The 27,369-nt window shown below is 37.5% G+C and overlaps 1 protein-coding gene across 1 annotated transcript in view; it reads right to left on the bottom strand.

The window, feature by feature from the left end:
- The window catches only part of LOC148945330 (cullin-2-like), a 90,912-nt gene extending 69,530 nt beyond the window's left edge, over positions 1 to 21,382 (bottom strand). Inside the window, exons 1-3 of the mRNA XM_089099008.1 lie at positions 21,319 to 21,382; positions 20,200 to 20,384; positions 16,331 to 16,497 (exon numbers count right to left, since the gene is read on the bottom strand). Coding sequence (XP_088955134.1) covers positions 16,331 to 16,497; positions 20,200 to 20,384; positions 21,319 to 21,382 — 416 coding nt within the window. The remainder of the gene's footprint in view (positions 1 to 16,330; positions 16,498 to 20,199; positions 20,385 to 21,318) is intronic.
- Positions 21,383 to 27,369: the final 5,987 nt, after the last annotated feature.

The following is a 27,369-nucleotide window of genomic DNA, read 5'->3' as shown; positions in this document are numbered from 1 at the left end:
ACACGCAAAACTTTCACACACACACAAACACTAACACACACACACACACACACACACAAAAACTTACACATGCACACGAAAACTTACAAGCACACAAAAACATAAACACACACACACTAAAACTAAAACACACACGAAAAAACTAACACACACAAGAGCTAAGACACACAAAAAATTACACACACACACACACAAAAACTTACACATACGCGCAAAAAATAACACACACACACACACACAAAAACTGACACACAAAAACACTAACACACACACACACACACACACACACACACAAAAACTAACACACAAACTCACAAAATTACACACACACACAAAAAAACTAACACACACACACAAAAACAAACGCACACACAAAAAAAAAAACAAACTCACAAAAACTTACACACACACAAAACTTACACACACGCACAAAAACTTACACACACACACACACCAAAACTTATGCACACACACGAAAACTACCATATCACAGTTACATTGTCTTAATTTTTCAAATTTCATTTTGAATTTCTATCGTGAAATGCAAGAGTTGGAATATTTCAGTTGTGACTTTCTGTGCTTTACCTTCTCACACTTACATTCTCTTGATTTTTCAAACTTCATTTTGAATTTCTGTCATGAAATGCAAGAGTTGGAAAATTGGGGTCTTAGTCCACCAGCTCAGTATTGGGGACCCAGTCCACCAGCCTGAACGGTGGAAATTCACTAGCTCAGATTTGGGGTCATAGTCCACCAGCCTGAATGGTGGAAATCCACTAGCTCAATATTGGGGTCTCAGTCCACCAGCCTGAATGGTGGAAATTCACTAGCTCAGAATTGGGGTCATAGTCCACCAGCCTGAATGGTGGAAATTCACTAGCTCAGAATTGGGGTCATAGTCCACTAGCCTGAATGGTGGAAATCCCCTAGCTCAGAATTAGGATCTTACTCTATCAGTCTGAACGGCTGAAATTTTCTAGCTCAAAATTGGGGTCTTAGTCCACCAGCCTGAATGGTTGAAATTCACATTTGACGAGGTTATATGTGTAGACACACAGACAGAGAGATGACTAACACACAGGGACAACACGAACAAAGAGACGACACCTAGCCTTTTCCGGCTAGTATGGTTAGGTTAGGTTAGGCTAGATAAAGTTAGGTTAGGTTAAGTTAGGTTAGGTTAGCCCATGTATGCTTCACTGAGGTTCTCTTAGGTTAGGTGAGAGACATTAAAAAAGTTAGGTGTATGTTGAGGTTAGTTTAGGTTAAATTAGGTTAGGTTAAGTTAGGTTAGGCTAGGTTAGCATACGTTCGCGCACTTACGTCGGCTAACCTAGCCTAGCCTAACCTAACTTAACCTAACCTAATCTAACCTAACCTAACCTAATCATACACCTAACTTTTTACCTGGCTCTCACCTAACCTAAGCTAACATAAGTGAAGCGTACGTGGGCTAACCTAACCTAACTTAACCTAACCTAACTTAATCTAGCCTAATCTAACCTAACCATACTCGCCGGAAAAGGTTGGGTGTCGTCTCTTTGTGTGTGTGTTGTCCCTGTGTGTTAGTCGTCTCTCTGTGTGTGTGCGTGCGCACGTAACCTCGTCTAATGTGAATTTCCACCATTCAGGCTGGTGGACTGAGACCCCAATTTTGAGCTAGTGGATTTCCACCATTCAGGCTGGTGGACTATGACCCAAATTCTGAGCTAGGGAATTTCTACCATTCAGACTGGTGGACTGTGACCCCAATATTGAGCTAGTGTATTTCAACCATTCAGGCTGGTGGACTAAGACCCTAATTCTCAGCTAGTGGATTTCCACCATTCAGGCTGGTGGACTAAGACCCCAATTCTGAGCTAGTGAATTTCCACCGTTCAGGCTTGTGGACTGAGACCCCAATATTGAGCTAGTGGATTTCCACCATTCAGGCTGGTGGACTATGACCCCAATTCTGAGCTAGAGAATTTCCACCGTTCAGGCTGGTGGACTGGGTCCCCAATACTGAGCTGGTGGACTAAGACCCCAATTTTCCAACTCTTGCATTTCATGACAGAAATTCAAAATGAACTTCGAAAAATCAAGAGAATGTAACTTTGAGAAGGTAAAGCACAGCAAGTCACTACTGAAATATTCCAACTCTTGCATTTCACGATAGAAATTCAAAATGAAATTTGAAAAATTAAGACAATGTAACTGTGATATGGTAGTTTTCGTGTGTGTGCATAAGTTTTCGTGTGTGTGTGTGTGTAAGTTTTTGTGCGTGTGTGTAAGTTTTTGTGTGTGTGTAAGTTTTTTTGCGTGTTTGTAAGTTATTGTGTGTGAGTATGTTTTCGTGTGTGTGCGTTTTTTTTCTCGTGTGGGTGTAAGTTTTTGTGTGTGTGTGTGTGTGTGTGTAAGTATTTTTGTGTGTGTATGTGTGTATGTGTGTGTGTGTGTAATTTTTTTAGTGTGTGTAATTTTTTGTGTGTGTAAGCTTTTGTGTGTGTAAGTTTTGGGGTGTGTGTTTAAGTTTTAGTGTGTGTGTTTCTTAGTTTTTGTGTGCCTTTATGTTTTCGTGTGCATGTGTAAGTTTTTGTGTGTGTGTGTGTGTGTGTGTGTGTGTAAGTTTTTGTGTGTGTGTGTATGTTTTTTCGTGTGTGTGTAAGTTTTAGTGTGTGTGTGTGTAAGTTTTTGTGTGTGTGTGTAATTTGTTGTGTGTGTGTGTAAGTTTTTGTGTGCATGTAAGTTTTGCGTGTGGGTGTAAGTTTTTGTGTGTGTGTGTAAGTTTTTGTGTGTCTAAGCTATTGCGTGTGGATATAAGTTTTTTGTGTGTTTGTGTTAGTTTGTGTGTGTGTGTGTGTGTGTAAGTTTTTTTGTGTGTTTGTTTTTGTGTGTGTGTGTGTGTATGTTTGGGTTTGTGTGTTTTTGTGTGTTTGTGTGTGTATGTGTAAGTTTTTGTGTGTGTATGTTTTTGCGTGTGTGTGTAAGTTTTCTGTGTGTGTGTGGAAGTTTTGTGTGTGTGTGTGTGTGTAAGTTTGTGCGTGTGTGTGTGAGTTTTTGTGTTCATGTGTAAGTTTTTGTGTGTGTGTAAGCTTCAGCGTGTGTGTGTGAGTTTTCGTGTGTGTGTGTGTGTGTGATGTCTTGTGTGTGTGTGTGTGTGTAAGTTTTTGTGTGTATGTAAGTTTTTGTGTGCTTGTTAGTGTTCTTGTGCTTGTGTTTGGTTGTTTTTTTGTTTGTTTGTGTGTTTGTTTGTTGGTTGGGTTTTTTTTTTTTTGTTTTTTTTGTTTATTTTTTGGCGTTTGTGTTTATGTTTTTCGTTTGTGTGTGTGGGTTTGTCAGTTTTCATGTTAATGCTTAAGTTTTTGTGTGTGTGTAAGTTTTCTCGTGTGTGTGTAGTTTTGGTGTGTGTGTGTGTGTTGTGTATGTGTGTGTTTGTGTGTGTGTCTGTGTCTGTGTGTGTGTGTGTATGTGTGTGTGTTTGTGTGTATGTTTTTTTGTTTGTGTAATTTTTTGCGTGTGTGTGTGTGAGTTTTAGTGTGTGTGTGTATGTTTACGTTTTGTGTGTGTGTGTGTGTAAGTTTTTGTGTGAATGTAAGTTTTGTGTGCATGTAATTTTTCGCTTGAATGTGTTATTTTTTGTGTGTGTGTGTGTGTAAGTTTGAGAGTGTGTATGTTTTGGCGTCTGTGTTTATGTGTTCGTGTTTTTGTGTGTTATTTTGTGTGTGTGTGTGTGTAAGTTTTTGTGATTGTGTGTGTGTGTTTTTTTTGTTTTCATGTTTTAGTTGTTTTGTGAACTTTTGTGTGTGTGTAAGGTTTTGTGTGTTTGTATGTTTTGGTGTGTGTGTGTGTGTTTTCATTTTTGTGTGTGTGTGTAAGTTTTGTTTGTGTGTGTGTGTGTAAGTTTTTGTGTGCATGTAAGTTTTTGTGTGCATGTAAGTTTTATTGTGAATGTGTAATTTTTTTTTTTTGTGTGTGGTTTTTTTTTTGTGTTTGTGTTTGTGTGTTTGTGTTTTTTCGTGTGTGTGTTTGTGTTTGGTTGTTTTTTTTTTTGTTCTTGTGTGTGTGTGTTTTTGTTTGTGTGGGTGTTTCTAAGTTTTTGTGCGTGTGTGTAAGTTTTTGTGTGTGTGTAAGTTTTTGTGTCGTCTAATGTGAATTTCAAATATTCAGGCTGGTGGACTAAGACACCAATTCTGATCTAGTGAATATCCACCATTCTGGGTGGTGGACTAAGACCCTAAGTCTGAGCGAGTGACTGTCAACCATTCAGGCTGGTCGACTAAGACCCCGATATCGAGCTAGTGAATTTCCACCATTCATGCTGGTGGACTAAGACCCCTATTCTGATCTAGTGAATTTCCACCATTCAGGCTGGTGGAGTGGGACCCCAATACTGAGCTGGTGGACTAAGACCCTAATTTTCCAACTCTTGCATTTTATGACAGAAATTCAAAATGAACAAGCCCGAAATAGCAAACTAGTCATCCCAAACTATTGGTTTCAGACAACAAACACCAATGATGGACTAAGAATCCTAGCTCTGAAAAGTTCAAATAGCAAACTACACATCCCAAATCGTAATTTTCTGACAACATACACCTATGAGTGGCTATGAAACCTAGCTAATAAAAGCCGTAAATAGCAAATTAACCATTTCAAGTCATAAGTTTCAGACAGCACTCACCTAAGAACGGCTAAGAAATCCAGCTCGGAAAAGTCAAAAAATAGCAACCCACACATCCCAGATCATAGGTGTCATACAACACATACATATGAAAGACTACGAAAACTAGCTTAGAAAAGCCAGACATAGTAAATTACATATCTCAAATCCTAGGTTTCAGACACCACACACCTAAGAACGGTTAAGAAACCTAGCTCTGAAAAGTCAAAAAAAGCAAACTAATTATCCCAAACGATACGTTTCAGACAACAAACATCTAGGAAAGGCTAAGAAATTCAGCTCAGAAAAGTCAAAAGTAGCAATCCACCCATCCCAAATCATAGGTTTCAGACAACACACACCTAGGAAAGACTAAGAAATCCCACTCAGAAAAGCCCGAAATAGTAATTTATAAATCCAAAATCATAGGTTTCAGACATCATTCACCTATGAAAGACTAAGAAACCTTACCTCAGACAAGCCTGAAATATCGAAACTACTCATCCCAAACTAGAAGTTTCAGACAACAAACGCCTATGACGGACTAAGAATCAAAGCTCTGAAAAGTTCAAATAGCAAACTACGCAGCCCAAATCATTAGTTTCAGACAACACACACCTATGAATGACTATGAAATCTAGCACAGAAAAGACAAAAATAGCAAACCACTCATCCCAATCATAGGTTTCAGTCAACACACACCTATGAAAGGTTAATAAATCCAGCTCAGAAAAGTCAAAAATAACAAACTACATATCCCAAATCATAGGTTTCAGTCAACACACACCAACGAAAGATTAAGAAATCAAGCTCAGAAAAGTCAAAAATAGCAAACTAGTCATCACAAACTATGTGTGTCACACAACAAACACCAACGAAATACTATAAAACATTAGCTAAGAAAACCCTTAAATAGAAAACTACACATCCCAAATCATAATATTCTGACAACACAGACCTATGAAAGGCTAAGAAACCTAGCTCAGAAAAGTCGAAAATAGCAAACTACACATCCCAAATCATAGGTTTCAGACATCACACACCTATGAAAGACTAAGAAATCCAACTCAGAAAAGCCCGAAATAGTAATTTACATATCCCAAATCATAAGTTTCAGATAGCATTCACCTACGAAATACTAAGAAACCTTAGCTCAGAAAAGTCTGAAATAGCCAACTACTCATCCCAAACTCGAAGTTTCAGACAACAAACACCTATGAGTGACTAAGAATCCTAGCTATGAAAAGTCCAAAAAGCAAACTATACCTCCCAAATCATAATTTTCTGAAAGGACACACCTATGAAAGGCTAAGAAATCTAGCTCAGAAAAGTCAAAAATAGCAAATTAACCATCCCAAATCATAGGTTTCAGTCAACACACACCTACGAATGGCTAAGAAATCCTGCTCAGAAAAGTCTGAAATAGCCAACTACACATCCCAAACTCGAAGTTTCACACAACAAACACCTATGAGTGACTAATAATCCTAGCTCTGAAAAGTACAAAAATCAAACTATAACTCCAAAATCATAATTTTCTGAAAGGACACACCTATGAAAGGCTAAGAAATCTAGCTCAGAAAAGTCAAAAATAGCAAATAAACCATCCCAAATCATAGGTTTCAGTCTACACACCCCAATGATTGTTTACGAAACCCATCTAGGAGAGTTAGAAAAAGGGTAACCCATATCCCAAAAATCTATTTTTTCAGACTACATACACCGACGACTTACTCAGACATCCATCTAAGAAAGGTCAGGAATAGCAAATTACATATTCAAAAATAATAGTTTTCAGAAAACACTCAACTATGTGTGTGTGTGTGTGTGTGTGTGTATATGTGTGTGCATGTGTGTGTGTGTATGTGTGTGTTTTTATATGTGTGTCGTCTGTGTGCGTGTATGTGTGTGTGTGTGTTTCTGTGTGTATGTATGTTTGTATGTGTGTGTGTGTGTGTGTGTGTGTGTGTGTGTGTTATCCCGGTGGCGCTTCTCTGGTCGGGGGGACCTTGGGGGGCGGGGGGCGGGCGTTGGGGGCACCGGGAGGGCCTTTGGGCACCGGGAGGGCCTTTGGGGGCCTGGGGGACGTTTGGGGACCGGTGGAGGGCCTTTGGGACCCCTTTGGTCCTTTGGGAGCACGATGGGCCTTTGGGGGGCCCGGGGATGGCCATTAGGGGTCTGGGTGGGGCTTTGGGGCACAGGGTGGCCCTATGGATGCCGGCGGGACATTGGGGGACTAGTGGTGGGTCTGGGTGACCCCTTTTGTCCTTGGGGATTCCGAGGGAACATTGTGGACCATTGGAGGCTGGATGGGGCCGTTGGTAGTCATTTGCGGGCGGTTGAGACCCCGGTGGTCGTTTGGGAGCGCGATGGGCCTGTGGGGGGCCCGGGGCTGGGCTTGGGGGGGCGGGGGGGGGCTTTGGGGGGTGCGGGGGGCCCGGTGGGAGCGGGGGGGGCCTTTGCGGGGCCGGGTGGACAGTTGGGCGCCGGGGGGACATTTGGGGACCGGTGGAGGGCCTTTGGGAGCTTGGGGGGCCTTTGAGGACCGGGGGCGTCCTTCGGGGTTGGGGTAGGAGGATTGGAACCCTTTGGGGTTGGGTTAGAGGACCTCACAACACTGTTCAAATAAAACTTGTGTATTATAACGACCACACTCAAAACCTCTTCCAAAATCTCTTCAAAAATCTTCTTTTAAAATGTCTCTATCTGTTTCGCCGAAATAGTTCTATAACCTGTCTAAAACGGTTTCGCCCAAATAATCCCTAAACGTAAATTCAGCGTGTTCCTTTGTTATTAGCATCCCCGCGCTAACACATTTGAAATTAATATGAAACCTTTTCGCGCGCTAAAACAATTCATCGCTAAGATTTTTCTTGCCTAATTGTTTCCATGGCCTTTGGTTATTAATATCCATTGGAGTTCGACCAAAAGAGTTGTTCCCGAGGCAAAGACATTAATGATTTGAATCTATTCCTGGAGAAATGTTTCTGGGGTGAAAATTTTTAAAGTCTGACAGATGATGTCATTGATTGATTGATCTGTCAAGAAAGGGGAAATTAATTTGTTGTTTCTAAGGAGAATTATTGATTCACGATAGGTGAATTGAGGTTGACAGCACAGGTGTTCCAAATTCCGGGAAACTCATAACATTGCCTAGAGCAATAACGACAAATACTATTTCTGGACACCATGACATTCACGATCGATTACGCAATCAATTTCTCGGAAATTCACGTCCCCCTCGAGTCCTAGATCAATAACATTGTCCCCGTTAGAATTCAATGCGCATGTGCAACCTTCGCCCCGGAGTTATTACACATAGAAACATCAAATAAATCGACCTTCGAAAAAGAGGTCATTGACCCCATTACGTAATCATTCTCCCTAGGGAGGCTATGCCCATATATGGGGTGCAAAAAAAGTTGTAGGTGGCAGCAGGGGTGTCGTCCCGGAGTCGGACCCCCATCTCTACTCACATATGTTCTAATGCATAGTTTTTTTTTTTTTTTTTTTTTTATACGGGGAGTTGAAAAGAAATACTGTATGACTGGTCGAAGATTCGTAAAGTAGGTTTATAGGTACATTTTGATGGGTTTTCTAGTGACTTTTTCTAGATCAAAGTGACAAGGAGCGCTGGAGGGTTGGAACCACCAATAATTCGTACACCCTTTTTTTGACAGATTTCTCTCCTTTTAATTTCATTCACATGATAGCCTTTTCACCAAACATAGCAAAAAATGAGCCAAGACGGGAAAATTAAAACAAAAAACATCTTTTTTGTCGGAACTAAGACACCCAAATAATATCATGTAGGAATAGCCCTGAAACTTACAACTCTTTCGCTTTTTCATTAGGTCCCAAGTCAAAACAAGCTTAAAAGTGTATTAAATCTAGGTTAAATAAATCTTTTATTTATCGAAAGTATATTGTATACTATTGGGGAGATGATATTGTATTACCTTAAAATAGAGTGTAAATATAAAATGTGAATATAAGGATTTTAAACTCAATTGATTTTGCAGGGCAAATATTTGACAAATATTAGACTTTATTTGTAGTTTTTTACTTATATGATCTTTGATGTGTTTATTGAATATCACTTATTATTTCCATAAAGATAAATAAACTATATAGAATTAAAAAGGAACAGATATGATTGTCTTCAGTCACTTTTCACTTGTGAAAAAAGGTTAAGAACTCTCACTTTCTGATCGAATGAACACCCTCCGAAGTTTCTGCGACCATGAGATAGAGGTGGGGATGAGGAAAGGGGCAAACAATCAGAGAACCCCACTGTAGTGATTTATAGCCCTTATAGGCAAATGCTTGGAATTTCAAAACAAGAAAGAATTTACCCAAGACGGTGAAATTTTTTAAGACCTTAAAAATATTTTGGCTAGTTAGGGATGGAGGGAGATCCCTCAAAGGGTGCATTTTGAAGCCAAAGGATCCCAACTCTCATTGAGCCTTCAGATAAATATAGAATTAATACTAAGAACGAGACAAGGTGAGGATGGAGGTAGAGATTGATGTATAATCCCTTGCGCCGTATTCAGGACTTTTGTTTGGGGATTTGTTTAGGGGGGGGGGGGCAAATTCCTCCCCCCCTAAAAAACAACTTTCACATAAAAAATATGAAACTGACATTTAATCCCTCTTGATTTCTGGGGATATATCCGTCTACGCTGTTATTATGAAAGTAAAGAGTAATATCAAACCCCGAAATGAGCAGAATTTCTTCCTTATAGGAAGGGTACTGCCCCTTCATCATCCCCACCTCCGCCTCATGGTCGTAGAAACTTTGGAGGATGATCATTTGATCAGAAATTGAGAGTTCTAGTCTTTTTTTATAAGTCGAAAGTTATTGGTAACCAGCCAGCAGCGGGAGGGGGGTATTTTCCTTGATTTTTTTTTTGGGGGGGGGGGATTTTCCTCGCCCTTAGTATAAAAGTGGGTGAACAAAATAGCTAGGTACCACTGAAATACGGGTAGGGAAATTTACCGCAGGACAGGGTAATGTAATGTGGGAGACAGAGACTCCGATAACAACAGAAATAGGGGAATGATTGGTGCTCGTGGAGGAAAACGATTATTCTAAATCATAATCATTCGTAAAACGTGTTTTCCGGTGAATGCCCTGGGTTGGAATGATTATCAGCTGTAGAATGCTTGGGCACTTCTATTTTACAGGAGCTTGTACCGATGATGTTTTTTTATTGTAGGCGTCAAGACTTCAATCTTATTTCAAACGTGATGTTCGACAGAGTAGATTGTTGGTTTGCGCTCCCGCTGTATCTTCAAATGTGAATCTTGCCAAGAGGAAGCTACGCTTCACACTGATATCCCAGTGCAATTAAAAAAGGATACGAAAGCTAGAAGCAGTAAAATAAAACAAGCGGAAAAAAAAGAACTGACAAATAAACGACCGCTCAGTCTGAAACTGAAAAAAATCGACTGGTCAATTAGAGGTATGGACAAAAAGAGGCAACAAAAAGGAACCGGATCTAGAAATATCAACAAAGAAGTTGAAGTTGCTGCTATAAACGCCAGTATGACCCATGCCCAGATTCAAGAACTTTTTCTACAATTGGAATTAACTGCCCATCGCAAAAAACATTTACCAAGTCGGGGAGTCTATAGAGAAAATCCTTGACGATTATTTTCTGGAAAATGGTAAAAAGAGTGCCGAATGGCACTGGAGGCTGATAGAAAGATTGACTCCAACGGAATAGTTAATACGTGTGTTATAGTTCGTGGAAGTTGGTGCACACGAAGTTATGGTAATTGATACACTGCACTATCTGGTTGTGGTGTTGTAATTGTATTCTATTCAAAAAGACTCCTTCGTGTAGGAATTAGAAACAAGTATTGCTGCGTATGCATGGCAAATCGACAGCAAGAATCTACTTCAGTTCCTGAACATAGATGTTTTATGAATTGGAGTGGTTCTAGCACTGTGATGGAATCAGATATACTGGTAGAGGCATTTCGTGTTGCACCAGCTATGCATAAACTAAAATATACAAAGTTTATAGCCGTTGGTGATTCAAGCACCCATTCAGAAATTATTACAAAAGTTTCATATGGTAGGATAGTGGAAAAAATTGAATGCGCCAATCATGCTTGTAAGTGTTTGAAAAGGGTCTTTATAACAAATGCAAAGAAAGCGCAGAATGTAGGAAATTTCTCAGCTGTCCAGTAACAAAGAAATTGTGCGATTTTGGAAGAAAAGCAATAGTAAGAACCGCTACGCATGCCATATCGTCAAAAGATCTGATAAGAGCTAAACGCAATTCCTTTACATTTTTTTCATGGGGACCACAGACAATATCCATCTTGTTGTCAGTTATCAGGAAAAATCGTGGAACTGGAAAATGAAAAAATCCCAAGGAGTGTGTTCATTAGCCATATATATGAAGCGTTTGACACCCTCATTAGACGAGCTTGCTTACTGATCGGAAACGGCACAAGTAATTTGGCGAAGTATTTTATGAGCATTGTTGCTAGGTTTATAGGCGGAAAAAATATAATGGTAAGCAAAAGGGGACGTTATAACACCCGTGTTAAAGCTGCAGGAATACGGTATGCAAAGGGGCATTTAAGTCGTCAAGAAATTTTTAGGAAAGGCATAGGAGCAACCTTAACTCGTCAATTGAAAAAACTTACATGTGAAAGAATTATGGCTAGCTTAAGAAAAAAAAAAAATATATAAAACCAAAAAGCGCCTAGTTGGCAGTGTTTCGGGAAAGATTGCTAGCCGAGGAGATAAAAACTATGGTCCCAACGCAATTGCTCCGGATCTTGACGCAGAATCTTTTGAAAATTCAAAAGTGGCTGTTTTGCAGCGTTTACAGTGTTCAGAGTCAGAGATTTGCTAGATTGAATTAGCTACACGCCTTCAGGGACTCTGAATCGAGAATAGTTGGCAGTTGCAGAGAAGAAATAGAATTACTTCTTCAGTAGCAGGGCTTATTTGCAAGCGGCGTGTTAAGACAGTAGCTCCAGTAGTGAAACAACTTCTGTATCCTAAACAATACAGAATTATAGCAATGGAATACTGTCATATCCATGAACCGAAGGCAAAGTTGTCTTTTGAAACAAAGTGTGACTGCAAAATTGGTCCTGATGGCTTATATATCCGCAAACGTTTCACATTTTTGGCTGCTAGTCCTGACGGCATTGTACTGTTCCCATCTGGGGAAAAAGCAATAATAGAGGTTAACTGTCCCATAACAGCCAAAGAGCTGCGTATCACTGAATGGTTGGAATCACAAAAGTCCAGTTGTATTGAAATAATTGACAGCAGTGAAATGAGATTAAAGAGAAACTACAATTATAATTACCAGATTCAAATGCAACTTGAGTGTTCAGACATCGATATTGCATATTTTGTGTTATATTTTGCTAAAGGTTCAATATATACGGAGCCAATAGTTCATGACAAGGAGTTTTGGTGACAGAAAATGCTACCAAAGCTAGAAAGATTCTTCTTTGAAGCACTTCTGCCAGAAATAGTTGACGGTAGAGTTCCAAGAAGCATGGACATTCGAGAGCCATTCCTTTGAAGCAATTAACTTAGTTTCGTATAGATAAATGATTTTTTGTTCAATGAATTCAGCTTGAATCAATTTTTACTATCATATAAAGCATTTTTACTATCAGCTTGAATTAATATTTACTATCATATGACAGTACCGCGTACCATCATATAAAATAATTCAATAGTCGTACCTCCACAATTCTTACTGTTTGATCATTATAGATCGTTTAACTAAGGTTTCAACATAAGTGAGGAAGCAGCTGTTTGCATATTTTTTTTCATTGTTTTATTAAGATTATTGTTACAAGATATTGTCTGTTACAAAAATGAGTTTCTTGTCTTTTTGTTTTTTTTAGTATTTGTCATGTTCATTTTTATTTTGCAAAATTTGGAAGCTTTTTAAATCAATAGATCGATTTTATAGTTGGACTTTTACGTTATCATTGGGTAAATAGGGAGACAGTAGTTGTCTTGGACAACATTTTGCTCTTTTGGAGGGAGAAGGGATGCAGCTGAAGAAATATACTCTGTTTGGCCATTCCAGTAATTTATCTCACCTCTTTGTATAGCCTTTTTTTTTAAACAATGCTTTACGCTACAGTTCAGTACACTTTTTCTAATGATTAATATAACTATTAAAAGGGAATATCATATGCATATAAATTTTAGGGATCTATCTTTCACACTTATACAGGGCTCCTGAAAGGGGAAGAGGGTACAAGGAGGTCATTTACAAGATCAGGAGACGTTGACAGTAGTAGTAGAAGAGTTGGTATTCGCAATAGTAATAACAACAGTAGCAATAGCACTAGTAGTATCAGCAGTAAAAGCAGTTGCAGCATGTACATAGTGCTCTTGAGTAAGTCAAACCTCCCCCTCAACATATCTCATAAGTTTTCAATTAAATACACGACATCGGTCTTGTTATATTACTGACAGGCTCCTTCGACAGCTTGCATGCAAATAGTGTGTTTTGATTTAGTTCAATCTTTTTTCTCAATATTCCCAGAAACTTTCACCGTAATACCTTTATATCACCATAATACCGTAATAGCCTAATTAGTAGCAGTTGGAGTATTAGCAGGAGTGGCGACAGTGGGAGTGGTAGTAAACTCTAAAAAATAAATTGGATTTCCGACTAATTTTTGTTGGAATTTAAACCGATCAATTTTTTCGTTGAAATTTTGATTTATGTTTGGGGTCCATCAAATTTTTGAGACTACTAAGATTTATGTAGTTTTCAGCAGAAAAACGTAATTCCCAACGAAAATAGGCTTTATTATATTGTTTGGATTTGTATGCTAGATCAAATTTTTTAGAATATCATATTGAATTTGATTAAGATAACATTTAAATTAGTATGTTATACAGTAATTCGAATCAAAGGTTGGGATTACGACAGAAAAAAGAAGAAGCTAATTGTCTTTTTGAGTAAAAAAGAGAGTATAAAATTTGGGTTGATATGAGTTGAAAAAAGTTTAATATACACATCTAGAAAGTGCTTACACAAAAACTATATTTGCATAAAACTTTTATAGGCGATTTTGTTTCGTAATACATTTGTTTTGTGAAATTCCTTAACTAGAAAATTTGTGAAGCAGCAACCCTATTCTTGAAAATACCTATTCTTGAAACCCTATTCTCAACATATTTTACCCTCTGAATCCAATGTTTTTCTAACTAATACCAAGAGCCTTTGTGTACTTTTTGTTGATAAACATAACAAACAATTTTTGTCGAATCAAAAACATTTTTTTTAAAGTGTAGTTGTATGTAAGTATTGCCTTTATATCAGTTGAACATCCCCCTCATCATGCCCTGAAAGTTTCAACCTAAAAGCCTAATAACTAAGCGAACTTCACAGCCAACTTTGACATTTTAGTTTTTATCCTGATCCTGAATTTTAACTCAGGAGACACTAACATTTCATGGAAGGCAAAGATTTCAAGAAGGCCAAGAATGGGAAAGACCTTGTGACCTTGGAGAGGAACGATTCTTCTAATTCATCATCATTCATAAAGCATGTTTTTTGCTGAATACTTATATTTACTCATATGTTTTCCCAAAACTAACTCTGTTGGGATTCTTTTAACTGTAGAATCCTTGCGTACCCCTATTTTCACATTATTTTGGACAGAGCTAAATTGGAAGCAACTCTAAAAACTCAATATATTTTAATTTTTGAAGTGTAGTAAGAGTTTTCCTGGTAAAGTGTTTAAATTAGAAGAAAGGATGAATTGCACCGTTTCTATATCTTTTTTTCCATGCCATACCGAATATTTGATGCTAACAAAGTATTTTTTTCTTTTAAGTAACTATCAATTTTTTCTCTTTGATCATGCTATGTAGAAAAAGAGATGTGAAATGTGTTTTGCGCAGTATGTTTTGTTACGACCTAATGATATACGTATTTTTATTTCTATAGGGTGTGTTGTTTCTCTCCACTCATTTTGATAAGTTTTTGTGTACCAGGATAAATCCTTTTATTACAATTTGATTAGCCGTCTTTAAATTTTGTGTTGAAATGATGAAATTGTTGGCGGTTTTTAATAAGAATTTCTGAAACGCAATAGAAGTAGAGAGTAATAGGGTTTCAATTTATTAATCTTTTTCGGCATGGAAGGAGTTGTTGTAGACACTTTAGAAGGTGCTCATTCAGCTGAAAATTGAAAGTTTTAGTGCTTTTTATAAGAGTCAACGAGATTGATGCCAACTCGTTTCCCTCTCAAGCCCTTTTTCGCTACCCTTCTTCCAAAGACATTTGATCAAAATTAAGCATTTTGTTCAAAATGGTAAAAAAGTCATGAAGTTTCACCGTAATAGCCTCATCCTTTTTTTTGTTATACCCAGGATATAGCTCTCCCCTTCTCAATCATAAATAATAAATGGAAACAATCGATAAATTGTGTAATTTTTAATTCTTGCCCCAGGGTCTGTTGGGGACGAGGCACAACAGATATATGAATCTGAGTTGTCAGATTTGTAGCCCCCCTCCCTCAATTACTTTCCAACATCCCTTTCAACAAGCCATGAAATTTTCAACTTAATACCTCGGCTCTTCTAAGGCTATTGCGGATAGAAATTTTTAACAACCCGCATGCAAATAATATGCTCTGATATTGATCAATAACCCTTTTAAAGTTACCTGAAAGCAGTCCCAATTGAAGTGGTCATAGTCGCAAGTAGTTGAAATCAAATTAATGAATTGTCGCAGCTGTTGCAGAAGTGGCAACAGTAGGGGGCCTGAAAGTTTCAAGTTAAAACCCTTAGCTATTCCTAAGGCATTACATAAGCCATTTGCCCATAGTGTTCTTTGATTTATTTAAAAAATACCCCTCAACATTCACTAACGTTTCACATTGACACCCTTACTCTTTTGGAACACATGCGGGTTGAAACACCCCCCCCCTTTCTCAGTGATAAATCCTGTGCGTAAACAATCGAAAAATTGCATAATTTTTAAATTGCCAAATAATTTGCACCAAAATAACCGTATTCTTTATTGTCAATATTTATCAATTATCCTCATGTTTTTTTCTCTAAATAATTATTTTTCAAATTTTATTCCTCCTTCTATATAACCAGGATGCACAGAGTGGTTTTTTATTTAGTTAGAAATACCCCTCACCATCCAAAGAAGTTTAACATTTATAATCGTGCTCTTTTGTGACACAAACAGGTTAGAACAATTTTACCTTTCCTAACGACACATCCGTAAACAATCAAAAATTGCATAATCTATAAATTGTCAAATAGTTTACCCTAAATAAGCGTATTCTTTCTTGTAAATGTTCTATGAATCGTCCTTACGTCTTTCTTTAATTGATTCTTCTTCCTTTTTTAAATTACTAGTCTTTCCTCAACTTGACTAAAGACTAGTGCTGAGAGCGAATAAAATTCTTCCAATCTGTCCACTTTTTTTGCGATTTTGTCTTTTAAAATCAGGTGACAGCTTGAAACCCTGCTATTCCAATTTTGCTGAATTAAGATAAGGACCGCCTTCTAAACCCGTTTGTATTCATCAATGATAACCGCCCCATTTTAGTACGGTAAGATCTCTTCTACATAGCTAATTTTTGGTTTTCAATCCAGTTCAGCCATAATGATATAAAATAAAGAAGTAAGAAAAAAAGCGTTAAACAGTTTACGATTCATGAAGAAACTTCCAACATCGCGTTTTCTCTTCTTCTCTCCGCTGCAATACCTTTTCCATATATTGAGACACAGGGGTTTTATGGATCTGATCATTAGCCTCTTGTCGATAATGGTCCCCTGTTGATTTTAAATATGGCTCCTCAAATACATCTTGATAAAGCTGAAAATAAAACGAGTCAAAACCTACAGCAGTTCAACAACCTTCAGATCCCAACTGCAAATCCTCTCTCTTTACAACTAAAAACTTGCATTTTTCCTCAATTGTCTGAGTTAATTGAGTCATACCCTATTATCTTTTCCTTCATATAATGTGTCAGAGGTAATTATTTGGTTAGAAAAAAAGGAGACGAAAGACGAAGAAAAGAACTATTTTCCTACTTTAGCAATTGAGATCAACAAGTACTTGAAAAGTCTTGACCTTACTCACTAATCCCAGGCATCACTGGTCCCTAGACTTTATTCAGATGACTTTTAATAAAAGAGTGATTCTTACAGGGACATTAACGCAATGTTAATTTTCCACTATCTAGTTTTCACATGACAAATCAAATAAACAGTTTTTCAAAACTAGGGTATTTTGAACAAAACGTGCAACTGTTAAGGAGGCTTTTCTAGTACAACTTTTAAACTGAAACCAAATTTAATCATATTTTGTCTGGTACCCAGAGTACCTGCTCAACAATTTATGAAGTTTTGCTTGGAGAAACTTCTGGCGTGTCTTACAGAACTTAGCATAACAAGATGAATTAAAAAAACAAATAAATAATCAATTATTTGTTTTGTTTAGCAGTCAGAAACACTAGAATTTTAACCAAAAATAAAGATTTAAAAAAAATTATTCAGCAGAAACTGTAAGTGATAAAATTATTTCTACTCAATTTCTGCAATTCAGATGAAACTACATAAGAAAAAGTACCAGCTTCAATGTCCCAAAAATTCACAGATAATAATCAGCATAATTCCACATGCATATTAAGCCTTCCAAAACACATTGCATGCACAACACAGGTTTTCAGTTAGACGCACCATGTACGATGGTGATTAGTCCTGATTGTAACATGGAGCCAGAGTCCAAAACGGAAGAAAAGAATCGCTCTCATTTGGCCTTTCATTTATTCTGAACATTACAGAAGATGGATGACGTTGTAGGCGTACTATGTTTATTACACAGCAGTTAGTTTTGCCATGATATGTTTTCGTAAACGTGCTAAACTTGCGGATTTTTCTGTTGCTAACTACCAGTTTCAAAAACTGGAAATGATTCTTTAAACATCAACAAAAGATTTCAGCTGACAAAGCACCATCAACTTAAAACGTTTCCATCTAACACTGTATATTCATAGACTTCCAAAGTTGTTCTTAAATAAAATATATGATAAGCTGTCTGTTCACAAGACAGATTATAATTGATTCTGTGAAAAAAAAAACTAAGAAAATCTTACTGGTTTCTCGCCAGGTTAAAGGGCCAGTTTAATAAGAAAACCTTTGGTCGGCTATATAACGCGTTTTTTCACATCACATGTGTTGTTTTTAATATTTTTATGGAAACTTGTCTCCGCCTCTCATAAAAAGCAAATCCGATCATTGTTTTTTAGGTTCTGCACGTATTTCCTCATTATCCATATTTTTACCCGTAGTAGTTACATTTCCCGATGCTACGCTGTTTTTGAGATTTATCAAAAAATCGATGAATTGTCACGTAGATCTGTTGACCACTGTACAGAATTATCATTTTTACACTGATTTGTCTTCTATCAAGTGCCTAGTGTCATAGGATATAAAATATCATATTATTTGACCCTTTTGAATGAGTGCTTAAAAGTTAAGTTGTCAATATTTATGCGTCAGTTTTGTTTTGTCAGTGTCCTTTTGGTTTTTCCTTCTTTTTTTTTATACTCCTAGTAGCGTATCTTTGTTTTGTACAGAGGGTAACAATAAATTATTATTATCACATGATCATAAACTAAAAAATGTAAATCTCAAAAGTATCATGCCACTAGATTGGAATTATTTGATTCACCAATTATCCCTTCATTACCTTTTTAATTAAGCCAAAAATGGAACTCGATGTAACTACCACGGCAAAAAGCAAAAAGCTTTTATGACAAAGCCTGAATAAAAAAACAACAACAACAAACCAATATTTAATTAATATTTAAATATAAATGTGAGGTACTTTTGAAGATCTGCTACTTTCCTATGAAGCTTGCATTTATCATTCTTTCGCTCTGCCCTTAACCTTTGATTATGCCAATATGGTCATTTTTAATCTTCAACTGTGGCATTAGGCCCTTGCAAGTATTCAAAAGGACAACACAGAGAAGGTGAACTAATTGACCCACTCTTAAGCCTAAATATGATCCATTCACACTAATTCTCAAGTTGTTTATCATTAAGCGTTTCTCAAGTTGTAAATACAATAACATTACTATGAACATGCTATCCCCAGAGGGGAGGGGGGGGACTGGCTCGAAGGCCATGCTACAACTGTTATAAACAAAGAAGCAAATACAGAGGAATTGGATGCAACCATAATTCTCACTCATATTTTACCAAATTATATTTACCATGATAATTAAGACAGCTCCGATTTTTCTTCTTTTATTTTCCTTTTTTTTATTTTTCAAGGGCAGCAGAAGAAACAGATAGAGGTCACGTGCTTTTCAACGTCGTGTAAGCATTTGGAAAATAACTTAATAACCTAAGCAGCTTCATTGAAGACTGGATGTAAAACAAATTTACAAAAAAATAAACTTGGAGACTTCTCTTAAATGCACTATCTTTTTAATTTTACGATTATTCCCTAATTCAGCACATGAATTTTGTCATATCTGAAATATGAAATTTCATTAAGATTTGAAGTAAATACAACATAATATTTTAACACTAGAAAAGCTTTTTAATCTATTTCACATTTCCCCTTTTTTACATTACATTGACGCAAACAGACATGTATATAGAATATTATTTCGCGGGGGACGGACTCTTAGTTAATTAAAACCTTACAAAATTGAGTTTATCCTAAAGTTATCAGAAAATTTGATAATTTCTCACGACGTTGGGCGGGGGGAAGGAGAGCTAGAAATCCCCCGCATACATGCCTAGAGTTCAAATAAGAGAAAATGTTCAGCCAGACCAAATATTTACCGCCCCCCCCTCTAATAAAAGAGTACATATAATACAAGATATTGTAATTTTCCCAAGAACTGTGATGTTTCTAGAAAAAAAGCCTTTGTACACAAAGTTGTTTTCCCCTTTGGGAAAAAAAATTATAAGCTTACACACCCCCTTCCTTTATACAGAGATTTATTTTGGCAGCCTTGATCAATTATTTTTATTTTATAGAAAAAAATAAAGGAATGTTGTTTTTTTGAGATAATGAATAATTGCTAGCAAGCCAGTGGATTAAATCCACTGGCTTGCAAGGCTTGCTAGCCCTTGGATTAATTTTAAACTTGAAGATGGGTGAAATACGAATGAAATAAAATGTTAATACTAGCATATTTATTAGTTTAATTAGTAGCCTATTGCCGAAAGTTATTTTCTTTAGGTTTATTTACATCTAAAACCCAGAGGAAACTGAAGGAATTTGAACTTCGTAAACTTTTCTCTGTTGCAAAAAATCTTCGAGGGGTTCTTTTTTTTAATTCATAGTTTTCTTTTGCCACTTCAATTTTTGAATAGCTCCAAATAATGGCCACCATTCCAAAACTAATGGTAAAGAGAAATTGTGACTTTTTTTTTGCATTTTGGATGATAGGTGGTAATAGGAGGCACTAATGCTCTAAATTATTAAATCATAGATAACTATGTTGAAATCCCATTATATTAACCAGTACAACGATAACATTGACAATATTACCTTCAATGGCTCTCTTGTTCTGTGCTGTCCAGCAACCACAAATGAACTTATCACTGTCTTCATTATTCCCACTTCTTTCTGATCCGTTATACTGTCCGTTCGATCATTCTTCACTCCATCAAGTAGTAAACTGACTAAACTCGACTGAAGTGGTTCAATCAAATCTTTTACCCACAATTCGAGTCCTTAAAAAATGAATAGAAACAAAAACTCAAAGATTCCAAGCACACACTCACACAAACATCGTCCATAATAAATTGACCTGACTTTTCACGCTTAACTGACTAGCAAGATAGCAAAATTAGACGAACCAATACAGGTTGCTCAGATACCAAATGGATTAGCTCCATACAAAAAAGGGATAATTTTACGGTACATATCTATTCACCATAGTGGTATGACAGTAATTTGGATTTTAGGAATAGAGCTCTCCCTTTAAGAGGGACTTAGGTTAAGTCTCAAAATTTTAAATTAGAACTCTTGAGGAATGTTAAATATTTGGAAAATGTCCTTGACAAGAAGTTTGAAGAATCTAAAATACAAAGGTGGGTCATTGCCATTGGTCCTCCATTACATAGGGTATTTATATGACTTGCCACGCCTGGATAACTAGTACTATAGTTAAACGAACAAATAAGAGTTCCACTAGGGATAGGTCCTTTTATATGACCGTGAAAAATAGATATAAAACTTCTGGATATTTCGATAACATCACCGATGGTTTCCAGTCCATTGGCTTAGAGGGTTCATTTAAAGTCTTATGTACCGTAATGAAGGTGGTTCAATCTTCTTCTTCTTTTAATTGCAATTGAAAAGTTGCTGAATTTACAGTTGGTCTATCAGAACTCAAGACTTTGAATGAGCCCTCTAAGCCAATGGACCGAAAACCAGCTGTGACCCAGAAGTAATTATTTTATTCTGTATAAAAATAGCTTGTTTTAATTGTAATACTTTAGTTTATCAGCTGATGACGGTGTGTTATCGAAATATCCAGAACTTTTGTATCTATTTTTCACTGTCTAATAAAAGGACCTATCCCTATTGGAACTCTTTATTTGTTCGTCATAGAAAAGCAGTGTGGTCTTGGAAAAAATGCTGACTATAGTTAAATGAGACTACCAATTACGGGTTTCTCAGGTACCAAATAGAAAAACCCCATATAAAAGCAATTATTACAGTACATGTTTATTCCCTGTAGGGGAAGATAGTAGTATGAATTTTAGGAATAGAGTTCCCCCTCCAAGAGGGACCTAGGGGGAGTCTAGAAAAACTGGGTACTTATCTCTTGTAGCGACCACACTCAAGTTCTTGGTCTCAGTAGAACTAGTTTCTTTCTGTATTTCAGTATGTACCCGGTGATAATCAGCTTAGCATGAGAGAGATATTCTAAAATGTAGGTATATTTTAATTACAAATTTTAGTTGGTATTTTGGTTAGGTTACAAACTATTTAATATAATGTGTTCTTGGGGGCCTAATTTCCATAATTCTCTGTTGTATTTTCCATAATTTTGTTACTAAATTAGTTTATTTTCATCATACTTAGGTATATTTCATTAGGATTAATCTAACTTCACTTCTTGAGTGTGGTGGCTATAAGAGATATGTACCAAAATTTTAAAGTGAAACTCTTATGGAATGTTAAATATTTGGACGATACTCCTAATAAAAAGTTGGGAACATCTAAAGATAAAGGCGGATCACAACTGAAGTTAACTGAAAGTAAGTTTTACAAGCTTAAAACTAGATAAATCTATACCAAATAAAAGTTATTTGATCGAAAAGTTGTTTGGAAGTTCCTGAGCCTTAGCTCTAAAAGTTGAAGTAGATTTAGCAGTGTTTGACTCGGGAAAATTCCCCAAACTTTTTAATAAACAAAACAAACTTTCTTTTCCTGTGTAGATTTCAAATATGCAACACTTTTTAGAGGTTCCTGATTGAAATTACAAATTTATACTGAAGTTCCTGCCGAAGGAGAATATTTAATTTCTGACAGTCGAACCTTTAGCTATCTGCCTACGATTAATAAACATCTACTAAAAGATTCCTATTAAATGCTTAGGTTAGTTGTTTTAAAAAGAACACCTTATTTAGCTTGCAAAAAAGAAGAAGATATGTAGAAAAGACAAAATGTTACCGAAACATGCGGTAATTCGACTGATGTATCTTTTTTTACTTCTTTTTTCATATTTATGAAACTAAAAGTTGTTGCACCGAACTACGCAGGAACGCGTTTTCACCATATAACATTACTTTTGTACCTAAACGGGTGAGAGAAACATCTGACCATTATCTGAAAATTATCAACTAAAGTTTTCAATAGTAATTTCAAAATTATCAACACTGAAAAAAAAAATATTCGTGAATATTAAGGAAACGGGTTCAGTGCAAAATAGTAACAAATACAGGTCAGAGAGATCTAACAATCAAGATTTCAAAAGTATAGTGTACAGTGGGCATATAGGAAAAACACAATTCTTTGCGCTTGCCACTTATGCTTGAGGACAAAGGATGTGTTTAGACATATTTTAGTATAGGAGGTCAAGGAGAAAACAAATGAAAATGTAAAAATGGAAAGGAAAGACTGATTAATGGTTCTAATTTAAACAAACCAATTGGATGCTTGGAAATGGTAAAACTGACTTAAAGAAACTATATAATGTATGAATGAATGAATATTTATTTCCCATCATACAGTTAAACAACAAAACGCAATGGAGTATTATGAAAATAAAAGAAAGAAAAGAAAGAACAAGAACGAACTATGAACAAATAACATAAACTTCAAAACAAAATCAAAATAGTCACTTCCCAGGGATGTGAAGACGGCCGGTTTGATAACATTCGAAGTGAGAGTCCGCTGCAAGGAGGGGCTCCGTAACACCGAAAAGTCGAGCCACATAACCGTTTCCAAGCCATCTAGGGATTTGTAGAAGGTACTTGGCAAACTTAAAGCAAGATTTACGCAGAGATTGCTTATCAACATCGGTCAAAACGTCCCAAAAAGGTGTTAGATACAGTATTTGCAGAAGGGCGATACTATTGTACAACATGGCCAGTAGCTTACGTTTAAGGCTAATTTGTGAATGAACAATACTAGCATATGCTGCACGTATTTTTCTCTCAGCATGCTTAATATGGAGTTTTCTTGTATTCCTAAGGGAAGACCCAATCCGTAAACCAAGGTAAACTAGTTCTGATTTAGGGACAATATCTGAAAAACCTAGTCGTGCGCTTTCTGGAACTAAAGAATCAGGACAATGAAAAAATGGCACTTGCGACTTAGCAGCACCCTTATCATAGCGAGTTGCAAGCTCATCAAAATTACATTGTAAACTGGTAATGGAACGGCAGAGGTTCAACAGGTCGTCGGCATAACAGAGTGCAGATGTATCAACACATTTTGATATGCAGCTAGTAGGAAGATCAACATGGGCAGGGAGAGCAGCATTATTATAAATGGTCAGGGAGGTTATTGCTCCTTCTTTTACACCAACGTAAACTGGGAGGTCTTCTTCAGCGAATGAGTCACCGAGTTTCAACCAGACTTTCGGATGCTGATACATGTAGTAAAGAGGCACTATAACGTCCAGGCTAATACCACGGTTATATAATTCAAGCATTTCTTGAGAGTGGAGAAGTGACCCGAAGCCATTTGTCACATCATATGCGCCTAAAATCACCGTACTCCCCGACGTCTCCGTATCTTGAAGAATAGAACATAAACTTCGTAAAGCATGGAAACATCCTAGCCTCGACTGAAACCCAAACTGAAAAGGGGGCGTAGTAAAATGCTCATTTACCCTATCTACGATCAAAAACTCGAAAATCTTCGCAAGAACACTAGAAACCGTGATGGGCCTATATGACGATCAAGAAGAATGCAGTTTTTCCTTTTTTAGGATAGGTGTTACGACACCAAGGCACATACAATCAGAAACAATACCAATATTAAAAATGATCTGAAAAAGTAATGATAAATGACTATATAACATATTGACTTTATCAGTCTTGATTGAGAGTTCGATGTGTTAACACCTTGTTTTTGGATATTAGCCTTTTAATAAAGTAAGGTTTCAACCTGTGCGATTCCCTACAGAGATTTATAATCGGCTTATTTTATTTACTTGCTATTGACATTTTTGCAGCTTGAACTTAAATTCCCTTGGGATTTAGTGACTTAGTAAGTACTGAGATTCAGACAGAAAGATTTAATTACCTTAGAGGATTGTATTCTTTGTGCATAGCAGCGATACTGAGAACATATATTAGGCAATAAGCAGAAGAGGGGAGGGTTCCAGCCGCAAGCGCCGTATGTACCTGCCGGTATTTAGTTACCCTTAAATTGTGGGAAATTGTGGAGCGGGTCCCGACGCTTCCCTGGTTCCTAGTATTGTGTGATTCAATGGACTTTGGCTGTTTTTGTGTGATAGTGATGACTGAAAAGCTGACATTCAACCCAGTTCTGAACACTTTGAGCAGATCATTCAGTGAAGGGGTGAAATTCGATCAGATTATGAAAAGGGCAGTAAACTATTTCGAACATGATACAATCATACAAGCTAAAAAGACCCTTCACAGCGAATTGGACATTCAAAGCCGGATGGTTTCGTATGCCAAAGATGAGGACAACATTACTGATATGTGCAAGTCGCTAGTCTCTGCGGCAAAGCAAAATGTCCCGATTCCGAAATTTGTGATATTTAGTCCATGTGAAGTACCTGCCATCGGTGAGGCAGTTCACGCTACAGTGGTGTCCAAAGTAAACGAACTATCCAGAAAATTGGATGGATTTATGCTAAATACTAGCCGCTCTACAGTCACCCTGCCAGATAAATCTCAATCGTCCCAAACCGCACCCCCGAGGCCGCTTTACTCTGTGATACTCAAAGATCATCCAACAGACTTAAAAGGCCCAAGCGAACGCAAAGCATTTAACGGCAAACTGTGCCCATGTCCAGACGGCGATATAACCGAGTTACGCCGCTCTAATACCGAGTGGAAACTCGTGGTTCGTTCCAAGCAAACCGCGAGCCAGATGTCGCACCCAGAACGTGCGAAACCGTCGCTCAACATCTCCCTCAAGGAACCTGCTTTTTTAGCTGCGATCAAGCGAGTGCCGGAAGATCTAGACGAACAGTCTCTTAAAAAGCTAATCCCCAAGTGCAATAAAACCCTAAAGTGCGGCAAGTCTCGAACATTTAAAGTCTACTTTCCGACACAAAATGACCTCGACACCTTTCTCAAAGTTTCAGTGAAAATCGGATATGAACGCCTCCCAGTTGAAAAGTTCGTGTTCTTGCCTCGGCACTGCTTTAATTGCCAAGCAATCAGTCACCTAGCCGCAAATTGTAAGAACGGTTCATTATGTTCCAAATGTGGCTCCACCGATCACAAGTCTACGTCTGATACCCCGTGTCAGAAGGCAGCCTTTTGCGTTGGTTGCAAGAAGCATGGTCATAATTGCTATAGTTTGAAGTGCCCGAAAAACCGTAAACCCTTGAACTAATGACCTCGTCACTAACTCTTTTATCGTGGAATATAAACGGCTCTTTTATTAATAAACTTCCGGTTCTGGAAAGCCTCCGTTCTGAGTTTAGTGTGATTTGTCTCCAGGAACATTTTGTTACTAAACATGGTCTGAACATACTTGAGCTTGAGGATATGACAACTTATTGTGTACCCGCTAGACAGCTGAACAATAGAGGCCGCCCCTCGGGTGGACTTATTACGTTTGTGAAATCAGCTCTCCGTTCTAGTATCTTCGAAGCAAATGATTATTATCTAGCTGTGACAGTAGATTGTTCTGTGTGTATTAGTGTGAACCTTCCCACACTCTGACCAGTCTGAACGTAAATTTGCGCTATCTTGTGAAAAACTAGGTTCATGTATATACAAAATTCGACACTTAGGTTTACCTTGCATTATAGCCGGTGACTTTAATTGTAATCTGTCCAAGCCGAATTCTCAAGCTTCACCGCGTACAACACCAGTTAAGGGCTTATTTAGTGATTTCTTGCGCGTTTTAGATAAATCGTCCGAATTTACGTATGTTCACACGACCTCGCGAACTTCCAACCTGGACCACGTTGTAGTATCGTCAGATTTGTGAGCGGATATAGTAAAGGTTGTGTTTCACTTTGATCAGCTGCACTTTCATCTCTTTTGACTATTAAAAGTGAGCTCGAACTTTCAATCTCCAATTTAATGAGCCCTCTCTGAAGTTTATACGAGTATCTCGTTCATAAAAACCATATATACCCCAGGGCATAACTTACAACGCCTGCCTCCGGGCCCTTGGGGTCGATGCACCAGAGTTTTTGTTATCTGACTTTTGAACAATTTTTCACTTAATGGCTATCTCAAAATCAGTTGTCTGATCATCTTCCCATAACTTGCTCTGTCGATATGCCATCTTCTGGTCACCAAACCACACCTCTTGCTCCTTCAGCACCTCGACGCCGTCGTAACTGGTCGAAAATTGATCAAGCCTTATTCATCGAGTCGGTAGATTCAGTCCTGAATATAATCAGTGTCCAATTTCATCTCCTTCAGATGTCACTCCAGTTACCTCAAAAAGAGGTTTCGATTTGTCTAGATATATATTGCGCAGATATCTGCCATGCTCTCCCCTTCGCAGAAAAACAAGCTGTTCCTTTGCAACGAATTCGTAAAGGAATCACTCCCGGGTGGTCCTCGAATCCAGATCTCGTCATTTCATGTAGTCAAGCTAAATTTTGGTTTTCAGTATGGAAAGAGTGTGGACGTCCGAATATGTGTCTTGTGAACAGCATACGGATTTTCACGAAGCGAAAGTTTTCTAAGGCCCTGGCTCGGCATCAGAAAAATCTAGTCAATCATTATTCTGCTCATGCCAAACAAGATAGAAATATGATCTTCAAGTTTGTCTCTCGTTCTGCAAAAAATTCTTCTTCACCATCCCCAGCCCACATCCCTGAAGATAAATGGTATGCCCATTATGAATCAGAGTTCTCAGATCCTGACCCCTCCATCGAAGAATCTTACGAGGCTGCCTTAGATTAGTTTCTATCTTCTCATCCCGATGAAGATTTTATCGTCAGTACCCGCTCTGTTAAAGATGCCATCTGTAGACTCAAATGGAAAGGCTCATCGGTCATTGACGAAGTCAGTGCGATCCACTTGAAACACG

The sequence above is a fragment of the Artemia sp. Qi Xiang Cuo genome, chromosome 13, assembly GCF_049724085.1.
Source record: "Artemia sp. Qi Xiang Cuo chromosome 13, ASM4972408v1, whole genome shotgun sequence".
Taxonomy (NCBI): Eukaryota; Metazoa; Arthropoda; class Branchiopoda; order Anostraca; family Artemiidae; genus Artemia; species Artemia sp. Qi Xiang Cuo.
Note: the sequence above shows the minus strand (reverse complement) of the source record. Positions and strands in the feature narration are given on the sequence as shown.